The following is a 12,388-nucleotide window of genomic DNA, read 5'->3' as shown; positions in this document are numbered from 1 at the left end:
GGATGGTCTCGATCTCCTGACCTCGTGATCCGCCCGTCTCGGCCTCCCAAAGTGCTGGGATTACAGGCTTGAGCCACCGCGCCCGGCCGACTTTGACATTTTTTAAAAACTATTCTATTTACACATTTATGCCAAGAAGGAAGTGTCCATATTTATAGATTTATGTAAATATATATAGATATAGAGACCTGAATAACAAGAATATCCTTAAGCACTATTATATGGTTTGAATATTTGTCCCCTCCAAAATTCATGTTGAAATTTAGTCCCTAATTTGGCAGTGTTGAGAGGTTGAGTCTTTAAGGGGTAATTGGATCTTGGGGGTTCTGTCCTCGTGAATGGTTTAATCCATGTATGGATTATTGGATTATTGTGGAAGGGGAACTGGTAGCTTTATAAAAAAAAAAAGAGAGAGAAACCTGAGTTGGCATATTAGCATGAACAGCCCCCTTGCCATGTGAGTCCCTGCACTGCCTTGGGACCCTGCAGAGAGTCCCACCAGCAAGAGGGTCCTCCCAGAGCCTGCCCCTTGACCTTGGACTTCTCAGCCTTCAGAACTGTAAGAAATAACTTCCTTTTACTTATAAATTGCCCAGTTTCAGGTATTCTGTTATAAGCAACAGAAAACAGACTAATACACTCCAAGAAAGGTATAACTTTCTGAACAAAATTACATAATAAAATTTTAATATACACAAAGACTATGGACCATCTCATAGAATTTGCTATGCTTTACTAAATACCAATAAGCAGGAAGAAGTATTTTAATCCCTTAATACAACTGGTAGGATATAATACTTGCATATTAGGGCACATTGAAATAGTTACATAATGGAATACTCACATAGTAGAATCTCTTTCTTGAGACAAGGTTGTTTCATATGAAGCGGAAACAGCAGAAGGGGATCTAGGATACAATCTATAACCTTCACTTGGAGTGATTATCTGCCTACCTAGAATCCTTCAAAATGAAGAAACACACACACAACTAAGCACTTTCACTGGCATACATACAAAATCTAGATATATTTTGAACATATTTGATGGCTCTACATAAAAAGTCCAGTATACAGTCTGATACTGATTAAGAATGAGAAAATGTGAATCCAGAGCCTTACTACAGGTATATCTCTTCCATAGAATGGAGATGGAAAAGATAAACCTATAGCCCGGTGTTAAAAAAAAAAAAAAAAACCAAGAAATCTAAGCAAACATCTGTAATCTGCCCTTCATGCTCTATAATAGTCCCCATTAAATCAGCCAAAATGGGATGAAGGCCCAGTCAAATTAGTGAAAACTATGAATTACATTCTTAAGAACATGAAGTTTTATAAATTTTGAGTATGTGCAATAAGTGGTACCATTGCAGTTTCTGAAGGAAGCTCTTGAACAGCTTATGTCTGGTTTCAAGTATACGTAAGAATTTAATTGTATACAACAGTGTACATTTTCTGACCATCCTGTTCAAAAGAAGGGCTTTTTGGTACCCAGATACTAGACCTCAGCTGCTGTTGTAGAAATAGTTTTACTTCATTAGGATCACATATTATGAGTTATGGAAACTCTAAGAAACTTCTACCAACTTAAGTTTTCTCTTAGCTGAGGCTTTATACCACATGACCTTATTTACATTCATTAAAGTCATGCTCAGAAAGATTTTAGAATACAAGCTTTTTAAAAAAAAAATCTACTTTTTAAATTTTAGTATTATCCATGAATACAAGTCCACTGGAGGGCTTCAGTACCTGAGGTGAGGAAAGCTGGCTGTCCACTGTTGGCACTCTTCTTGTAGACTCTTGGTATGCACACTCAACTTCTGCTCATACAAGAGTTCATCAATGGCTGTGAACATTGCCTGGACTTTTTCAGTGGCATTTTGATCGAGTTCCTAAAAGAAAATATTCCCCCCAAATATTTAGGTGAGCTTCACTCTCTGTTAAAAATTGTAAAGACTGAAAGCATTTAAATGTTTTGTTTAAATGTTAAACAAAATTAAATTAAACAAAACATTGTTTTGTTTAAATGTTTAGTCTACTTGAAATACTGCTGTGTTTCCATGAAAGAAAAATTAAATTAGTGAGTTTTCAGATCTTGGAATTTTCAGATATCTTCTCCATTCATATTTAAAGAAAATTTAGATAAATGTCTGTTTTTTAGGCTGGTCCAAGTACAGTGGTGTTTACAGCTACTTGATCACAACCACTTACGGATTTCTTTGTTTCCTCTCCACCCCTACTGCTTCACTTGACTAGCCTTAGAAAAAAAAAAAAAAAAGACCAGGCATGGTAGCTCAGGCCTGTAATCCCAGCACTCTGGGAGACCGAGATGGGTGGATTACTTGAGGCCAGGAGTTCAAGACGAGCTTGGCCAACATAGTGAAACCCCGTCTCTACTAAAAACACAAAAATTAGCCGGGCGTGGTGGTACACACCGGCAATCCCAGCTACTCGGGAGGCTAAGGCACAAGAATCACTTGACCTGGGAGGTACAGGCTGTAGCAAGCCAAGATTGTGCCACTGCACTCTAGCCTGGGTGACAGAGTGAGACTGTGTCTCAAAGAAAAAAAATTCTCTATATATTTTTATTTATTTATTTATTTTTGAGATGGAATCTTGCTCTGTCGCTCAGGCTGGAGTGCAGTGGAGTGATCTCTGCTCACTGCAAGCTCTGCTTCCCAGGTTCACGCCATTCTCCTGCCTCAGCCTCCTGAGTAGCTGGGACTACAGGCACCCGCCACCATACCTGGCTAATTTTTTGTATTTTTTAGTAGAGACGGGGTTTCACCGTGTTAGCCAGGATGGTCTCGATCTCCTGACCTCATGATCCACCCGCCTCGGCCTCCCAAAGTGCTGGGATTATAGGCATGAGCCACCGCACCTGGCCTGGTTCTACCATTTTTAAGAAAAGGTAGACAGAAAATCCTGTGTATATTACTTTGTATACTGCATCTTTCACTTGGTAATTGACATGTTATGTCCTTGCCCTTTGTAGTCCACCCTTTAAGAATAGTCAGGCCCTGGATTAAGAAAATGTGGCACATATACACCATGGAATATTATGCAGTCATAAAAAAGGATGAGTTCATGTCCTCTGTAGGGACATGGATGCAGCTGGAAACCATCATTCTCAGCAAACTATCGCCAAGAACAGAAAACCAAATACCACACGTTCTCACTCATAGGTGGGAATTGAACAATGAGATCACTTGGACACAGGAAGGGGAACATCACACACCGGGTCCTGTTTTGGGTAGGGGGAAGGGATAGCATTAGGAGATATACCTAATGTAAATGACGAGTTAATGGGTGTAGCACACCAACATGGCACATGTATACATATGTAACAAACCTGCACGTTGTGCATATGTACCCTAGAACTTAAAGCATAATAAAAAAAGAAAAAGAAAAAGAAAAGAATAGTCAGGCCAGGCACAGTGGTTCACACCTGTAATCCCAGCACTTTGGGAGGCCAAGGTGGGTGGATCTCCTGAGGTCAGGAGTTCCAGACCAGCCTGGCCTACATGGTGAAATCCTGTCTCTACTAAAATACAAAAATTACAAAAATACAAAAAATACAAATAATTAGCTGGGCGTGATGGCAGGCGCCTGTAATCCTAGCTACTCGGGAGGCTGAGGCAGGAGAATCACCTGAACCTGGGAGGCGGAGGTTGCAGTGAGCCCAGATCGCACCATGGCATTCCAGCCTGGGCAACAAGAACAACATTCCATCTCAAAAAAAAAGCCGGGGGTGGGGGATGGCTCACGCCTGTAATCCCAGCAATTTGGGAGGCCGAGGCGGGCAGATCCTGAGGTCGGGAGTGCGAGACCAGCCTGACCAACATGGAGAAACCCTGCCTCTACTAAAAATACAAAATTAGACCAGCCTGACCAACATGGAGAAACCCTGCCTCTACTAAAAATACAAAATTAGCTGGGCATGATGGCGCAAGCTAGTAATCCCAGCTACTTGGGAGGCTGAGGCAGGAGAATCTCTTGAACCCGGGAGATGGAGGTTGCCGGTGAGCCAAGATCGTGTCATTGCACTCCAGCCTGGGCAACAAGAGCGAAACTCCGTCTCAAAACAAACAAACAAACAAAAAAACCCAGAATAGTCAGAGGGCTGGGCATGGAGGTTCACACCTGTAATCTCAGCAACTCAGGAGGCTGAGTGGGGACGATCACTTGAGGCCAGAAGTTTGAGACCAGCCTGGGCAACATCACAAGACAGCCATCTCTAACAAAAATAAAAAATTAGCCAGGCATGGTGGTCTGTGCCTATAGTCCCAGCAACTCAGGAGGCTGAGGTGGGAGGATTACTTGAGCCCTGGAGTTCGAGGCTGCAGTGAGCCATGATTGTGCCACTGCATTCCAGCCTGGGTAACCAAGTGAGACCTCATCTCTTAAAAAAAAAAAAAAAAAAAAAAGCAGTCAGAGGGATGGTTACAAAATGCAAATCTGATCATTTTTTCAGATTCCTTGCTTACCCTCTACTACATCTAAATTTACACATCCTTTTACATTCCAGTGTTCCAGTGGGAGAAAAATCATATCTTCTTTTAAAAGTATAAGATGAAAATAATGTATTTTCACCCTAAACATGAAAGTCAACCCCTACCCAATAAAAATTATATCTATCTATCTGTGAGTTTTTTTTTTTTTAATTTGTCCAAAGCTGGGGATGGTGGCCTACACCTGTAGTCCCAGTGAATCAATCAGGAAGCAGAGTTAGGAGGATTGCTTGAGCCCAAGAGTTTGAGGTTGTACTGGGCCACGGTGGCACTTGTGGCTAGCCATTGTGTTCCAATCTGGATCATATAGCAAGACCCCTCTCTAAAAAAATTGTCTTTCACCCGATAGGCTTTTCAAACATATCTTTTTTCAGGTCTAAAAAAAAAAAAATCAGTGACTATTTCTTTGAATACTGCCTCTTTCTTATTCTCTAAAATTTCTGTCAGAAATATATTGTAGTTTCTTAATCCATCCTCCATGTCTCCTAACTACTCTTCAAATTCTGTCTTTAGTTCCCCAGTTCCAGGTGATTTTCTTAGTTCTAGCATTCAATTCGCTACTATCTGCTTCACTGGGTCCAGCTTACTTTATATATTGAGATATTTCAAATGCTATTCACTTTGAAGATGTTTAACTGGTTCTTCATATTTGCCTGTTAAGTTAATATCTTTACCTGCTCTGTTTAAAAACCTCTAATAATTTAAATAGATGTTATCTTGTCCTTTAACTCTTTGAGGACTTTAAAATTTTAATCAACTTTACTGAGGAATAATTTACATTCAGCAAAACGCACATTTAAGGGTACAGCACAATGAGATTTGACAAAATATTCACCTAGTAACTACCATTCCTTTCCAGATATAAAACATTTCTCCTCACATTCCTTTGCAGCTGAAGTTTTCCAAAATGTTGAGTTATTTTTATCACTGTAAGTTAGTTTTGTCTGGTCTAGAACTTCATATACTTGGGATTGTGCAGGATGCACGTTTTTGTGTTTGCCTTCCTTCAGGAGAATCTTTCTGAGGCTCACCCATGTTACTGCGTGTATTAATTACTCATGACATTCTGTTGCTGAAAAGTATTTTGTTTTAAGACTATGCTGCAATTTGTTTATTCATTCCCCTGTTAAAGGACATTTATGTTATTTTCAGTATTTGTTTATATTGTTTGTTATGAATAAAGCTGATATAAACATTCATGTGCAAGTCTTTTTCTAGACATGTTTTCATTTTTCTTGGATAATACCTAGCAGTGAAATTGCTGTCACATAATAAATGTATGTTTAAAGAAATTACTAAACTATTTTATAGGATAGATATACAATTTAGCACTCCTATCAGAAATGTGTGAGCATTAAACCCGCTCCACATCCTTTCCAGTACTAGGTATTGTCAGTCTTTTTAATTTTAGCAATTTTTGTGAATGTGGAGTGGTCTATCTTCCCAGTTTTCTATTTGCATTTTGTCTATAATTCATCATATGGAGCATCTTTCTACATGCCACTTGGCCATTTATGTATTTTTCTTTCATGGAATGTCTTTTCAAGTCTTTTGCCCATTATTTCAGCTTTTATTTTTCCTTTTTATTTATCTATTTATTTATTATTTACTTTTTAGAGACGGGGGTCTCACTTTGTTGCTTAGGCTGGTCTCAAATGCTTGGGCTCAAATGATCTGCTGGTCTCAGCCTCTCAAAGTGTTGGGGTTACAGGCATGAGCCACTGTGCCTAGGCTTTTTTTTTTTTTCTTTTTAATATGCAGTTTTAAGAGCTCTTTATATACTTTGGATACAAGTCAGATATTGGAAATATTCTCTCCCAATCTGTGATCTGTCCTTTCATTTCTTTCTTTCTTTTTTTTTTTCCTCTGAGACGGAGTCTCTCTCTGTCACCCAGGCTGGAGTGCAGTGGTGTGATCTCGGCTCACTGCAACCTCCACCTCCCAGGTTCAAGCAATTCTCTGCCTCAGCCTCCAGAGTAGCTGGGATTATAGGTGCCCGCCACCACGCCTGGCTAATTTTTAGTATTTTTAGTAAAGATGGGGCTTCACCATCTTGGCCAGCCTGGTGTCCTTCCATTTCTTAATGAGGTATGTGAAAGCAAAAAACATGTAAATTTTGAAGGAGTTAAATTTATCCATTTTCATAGCTTATGCTTTTGGTGTGTCCTATTTATGAACTTGTTGCCTAATCCAAGGTCTGGATTTGGTTACATATTTTCTTCTGAACAATTTATAGTTTTTGCTCTTATATTTAAGTTTATAATTCATTTTGAGTAAAATTTTTTATATGATATGAATTCATCTTTTTGCACATGGATATCCAATTGTCCCAGCAACATTTGTTAGGAAAAAAAAAAATCCTTTCTCTATTGAATTGCCTTTGTACCTTTGTCAAAAATCAATGGATCCTAAATGTAAGAGTTTATTTCTGAACTCTCAATTCTGTTCTATTGACTATATGACCATATTTTTGTCAGTACCACATTGATTTTGTTGTTGTTGTTTTGAGACGGAGTCTTGCTCTATCGCCTAGGCTGGAGTGCAGTGGCACAATCCTGGCTCACTGCAACCTCCGCCTCCTGGGTTCAAGTGATTATCCTGCCTCAGCCTCCAGAGTAGCTGGGACTACAGGCCTGCACCACCGTGCCCAGCTAATTTTTGTGTTTTTAATAGAGTCAGGGTTTCACCATGTTGGCTAGGCTGGTCTCGAACTCCTGACCTCAGGTGATCCACCTGCCTTGGCTTCCCAAAGTGCTGGGATTACAGGCGTGAGCTACCACGCCCTGCCCACACTGTTTTGACTAATGTTTTGATACTACGTTTTGAGATGTGGTAGTATATGTCCTCTAATTTTCTATTTCTGTTTCAATTTTTTTTTTTTTTTACTAATCTGGATCCTTTACAATTTCATATACATTTTAGGATTAGCTTATCAATTTCTATATCAATGTCTCGTAGGATTTTGATAGAGTGCACTGATATATAGATTAATTTGGGGAGAAATGCCATATTATTATTTTGTCTTCCAATTCATGAACATGGAAGTCTCTTCATTTATTTAGATTTTCTTTAATTTCTGTCAGCAATGTTTTGAAATTTCCAATGTACAAGTCTTGTGTTGCTTTTATTAAAATAATTGCTAAGAACTTTTTTTATTCTATTGTGATTTTTAAATTTTCATTTTCGGATTGTTCACTGCCAATGTGTAGAAATACAAATTTTTAAATTTAGATATAATTCACACACCATGAAATTCACCCTTTTAAATTGTCAAATTCAGGGTTTTTAGTATATTCACAGTTGTGCAACTATCACCAATATCTTAATTCTAGAATATTTTATCACCCTCAAAAGAAACTGTTTCCATTAGCAGTCATTCCCCATTCCACTCTCTGCCCAGTCCCTGGCCACCAATAATCTACTTTCTGTCTCTATGGAATTGCTCTTCTGGGCAATTCATATAAATGGAATCAAACAAGATGTGATGTGTCATGTCTGGCTTCTTTCACTTAGCATGTTTTGAAGGTTCATCCAAGTTGTAACATATATCAGAACTTCTTTCATTTTTCTGGCTGAAAAATACCGCATTGTATGAAAACCATATTTTTGTAAATTGCTCTTGCATACTGTGACCTAACTGAACTAATTTATTAGTTCTACTAGATTTGGGGGGTGGTAATGGAGGGAATGTAAATTTTCTGGATTTTTTTTTATATCATGACATCTGTGAATAAAGACATTTTTATTTCCTCCTCTTCAATTTGAATGTCTCTTTGTCTTGCACTGGCTAGAACCTCCAATACAATGCTGAATAGAAGTAGCAAGAGTGGACATCCTTACCTTGTTCTAAATCTTAAGGGGAAAGTATCCAGTCTTTTCCTGTTACATATAATAATGTTAGTTCTAAGTTTTTTGTAGATGCCCAGCCTTTCAGGTTGATTAAATTCTCTTTTATTTCTTGTATGTTGAGTGTTTTTTTAATTATGAATGGGTGTTAGATTTTGTCAAATGTTTTTTTCTATGTTACTATTAAGATGATCACGTCATTTTTGACCTTTATTCTATTAGTATAATGTATTAAATTAGTTGTTTTTCTTTTTTTCAACGTCTGTCTACCCAGATGAAGAGTTGTTTTTCTAATGTTGAACCAGTTGTGCATTCCTGGGATAAATCCTATTTACCCACTTGGTCAGGGTAAATAACCCTTTTATGTGATTGGATTTGGTTTGCTAATAAAGTTTTTGTGTCTAATTTCAAGAGGCATCTGGTTTGTAGTTTTCTTGTGATGATGGACTTTGGTATCAAGGTCATACTGGCTTCATAGAATGAATTAGGTAGGAACTGTTCTTTCTTTCCTGAAAGAGTTTGTGAGGGATTGGTATTATTTCTTCTTAAATATTTAAGTGTATATAGAAATAAATTGATTTTTACATATTGACTTTGGACTTTGTGGCCTTGTTAAATTCATATATCAGTTCTAATTTTTTTCTTTTTTTCTTTCTATTCCTTAGAATCTCTTATATAAAGAATTATTTTCTTGTCTTTGTCTGGTTTTGGTATCAGGGTAATACTGGTCTATAGAATGAATTGGAAAATGTTCCTTAATTTTCAGAGTCTGTGAAATATTGTTATTATTTCTTTAAATATTTGATAGAGTTTACTAGAATTTAAATATTTGATAGAATTTACTGGCCCATCTGTGCCTGGATTTCTTTGTGGGAAGATTTTTTGTTTGTTTGTTTGTTGAGACAGACTCACTCTGTTGCCCAGTGTAGTGCAGTGGTGTGACCATGGCTCACTGCAGCCTTGACCTCCCAGGCTCAAGCGATTCTCCCACCTCAGCCTCGCAAGTAGCCGGGACTAAAGGCACGTGCCACCATACCTGGCTAATTTTTTTAGTTTTTGTAGAGATGGGGGTCTCACTATATTGCTCAGGCTGGTCTTGAACTCCTGGGTTCAAGTGATCCTCCCTCCTTGCCTCCCAAAGTGCTGAGATTACAGGCATGAGCCACTGTGATCAGTCGAAAGATTTTTAATTATTAATTTAGTTTATTTAAATAGAAATTACATAGATAGAAATAACCCAATTACATTGGTATGGCTCTATCTAAATTTTTAATTTCTGTTTAAGTCAATTTGTTAATTTATGTCTTTCCTGGGATTTGTCCATTACATCTAAGTTATCTAATTTGTTAGCATTAAGTTGTTTACTGAATTCTCTTAGTACTTTCTGTAGGGTTGAGTTATGCCCTCTCTTTCATTCCTGATCATGTCAATCTCTCTTCTTTCTTGATCAAACCAACTAAAGATTTGTCAATTTACTGACTTCTTTCTAAAGAAACAACTTTTGACTTTATTTTCTCTATTTTTTTGTTTTATTAATTTTTATCTTATCTGTATTATTTCCTTCTTTCTGCTTTGCTTTGGATTTAGTTTGTTCTTCTTTAGTTTGTTAAGGTGCAAACATATTATTGAGACCTCCCTGTTTTTCTGTAGGCATTTAAAGCTATTCATTTCCTCCTAGCTGCATCCCATAAATTTTGATATTTTGCTTTTCCCTTTTTTAAATATTTTCTAATTTCCCTTATAGATTCCTTTTTCAACCCGTGTTATTTAGAAGAGTGATGTTTAATTGCCAAATATTTGAGGATATCCCAAATGTATGTTGTTGATTTATAATTTAATTCCAAGGTGGTTGGAGAACATACCTTGTATAATTTACATCTTTTTATAGTTAAAAAAACTTGTTTTATGTGTGCTTGAAGAGTATCTATACTGCTGTCACTGGGTGGGATGTGAGTTAGGTCAGGTTGGTTGATAGTATTGTTCAGGTCTTTAATATCCTTGCTGATTTTTTGTCTAGGTGGTCTACAAGTATTGAGAGTGGGGTATTAAAGTTTCCAGCTATAATTGCTACAGTGTTTCTCCTTTCCATTCAGTCATTTTTTTGCTTCAGGGACTTTAAGACTTGGTTATTAGATGTTACATTTATAACTGCTATATTTTCCTGATGAATTGACCCTTTTATCATTATAAAATGTCCCTCTTTGTTTCTAATAGTATTTTTTCTTTTAAAGTTTATTTTGTCTTAGTTCAAATTCAAGCAGTTTTTGCATCTGCTTTTAATTTCTGGATGCCCTCTTGCTTCTCTGCACTTGCAAGCTGACTCACGGTCAGCTAGGGATGTGTAGATAGCTTGGTCAGTCCTGCATGGATGTGTGGAAAGCTTATCAAGGCCTTCTGTGACCGTCTTATTTCCCAGATATCCTTAATAAATTCCTGGATAGTTTGCCAATCCATTGTTTGTCCCAGCCAGGACTAAAACCTCAAGCTGTCTGAGCAACTGTTCTTCCCACCAAGTTTACTACTGTTACTTACATGCTGTTGGGCATAGGGTCTCTCCAGGTTCACTCCAAACCTACTGAGCCTTCTCCAACAGTGAAGCTGCTAGTTTTCACAGCTTGTCCCTCTGTAGTTGAATAGACTCTCACTGTTCTTAACCCAAAGTTCTATTGATTTTCATAAATAATTGCTTCTTTATTTATTATATGCTTTTTGTCAATTTGCAAACCCTTTAAATAGTTGCACCTTACCATTTTATCCAGTTTCATTGTTGCTTTTGGGGAGGAGTATTTGCCAAGCTACTTACTCTGATACTAAAAGTCCCACTTCATAATTTTCTGTTATTACATTGTCTTTCTCAGGTTGTAGCATCAAGACTCTGCTGACCTCATTATAAACCGAATTGAGAAGTATTCCTTATACTTTTTGGAAAAAAGTTTGCATCATTGTTATTTCTTCCACAAATGGATGAGAGAATTCACTTGGGCCTAGAGCTTTCTCTGTGTAAAAATTGTTTCATTTAATTTCTTGAATAATTTTACAATAATCCACAAATGTAATAACCTTATAAAAGTATAATTCCACTTATAGTCATCCATTATTTGAGCTTTATTTACTTTTACAAGTATAAACTTCCTCTTTATACATTTTAGACACATTTCAGACACATTTCAGACACACACTTTATATATCACACACATATGAAATACAAGCATATATTTTGCTTTAATCAGTCAGTTGTCCTTTAAAGAAATCAGACAAAAAATATAGATTTTTATATTCACCCGTTAATTAATTTCTGGTTCTCTTCTCTTCCTCTGCCCTGAACTCTGGTCTCTGCTCCTCAGCACCGTGGGACCACCATTGCTTTACTTGGACTCTAGTTCACTTTTACACAGTCAGAAAATTGTCCCCAGGCAGGGAGCTAGAGACAACAGGTGGGTATCTGTACAGGAGGAAGGCCTGGTGTGCGATAGGAGCCCAAGAGAGGTAAGAGAGTGCCTAAGCAGTTTTTTTATGACCTTAAGCAGCATGAGAGGAGTGCTTCAGTTAATCTGGCAGTGTAACAAATTATTGCAAAACTTAACAGCTTAAAACAACAATAATCATGTATTATCTCTCTGGATTTATATGGGTCAGAAATTTATATAGATCACAGCAGGAATGGCTTATCTCTGCTCCACAATATCTAAGGCCTTAGTCAGAAGACTCAAAGGCTGGGAGCTGAAAACATCTTAATGCTCATTTACTCACATGTCTGGCAGCTGATGCTGGCTCTCAACTAGGGCTTTAATTCCTCTCTACATGAGCCTTTTCATGTGGTCTGAACTTCCTTGCAATATGATGGCTGGATTCTGAGGTCCACCATTCAGAAGAGAGAGATGGAAAGAGCCAGCCAGAAGCTGTGTTGCTTTCTAACCTGGAAAGTCATGCAGCAAGGCTGGGTGCAGTGGCTCACCCCTGTAATCCTAACACTTTGGGAGGCTAAGGTGGGTGGATCACTTGAGGTCAGGAGTTTGAGACGAGCCTGGCCAACAA

The 12,388-nt window shown here is 37.7% G+C and overlaps 1 protein-coding gene across 1 annotated transcript in view; it reads right to left on the bottom strand.

The window, feature by feature from the left end:
• FAM149B1 (family with sequence similarity 149, member B1) overlaps nucleotides 1-12,388 on the bottom strand; it is an 85,223-nt gene that overhangs the window by 57,044 nt on the left and 15,791 nt on the right. Inside the window, exons 4-5 of the mRNA XM_011927966.1 lie at nucleotides 1,746-1,888; nucleotides 845-961 (exon numbers count right to left, since the gene is read on the bottom strand). Coding sequence (XP_011783356.1) covers nucleotides 845-961; nucleotides 1,746-1,888 — 260 coding nt within the window. The remainder of the gene's footprint in view (nucleotides 1-844; nucleotides 962-1,745; nucleotides 1,889-12,388) is intronic.

The sequence above is a fragment of the Colobus angolensis genome, unplaced genomic scaffold, assembly GCF_000951035.1.
Source record: "Colobus angolensis palliatus isolate OR3802 unplaced genomic scaffold, Cang.pa_1.0 Scaffold12, whole genome shotgun sequence".
NCBI classification, from domain to species: domain Eukaryota; kingdom Metazoa; phylum Chordata; class Mammalia; order Primates; family Cercopithecidae; genus Colobus; species Colobus angolensis.
This window is presented reverse-complemented; position numbering and strand designations above follow the sequence as displayed.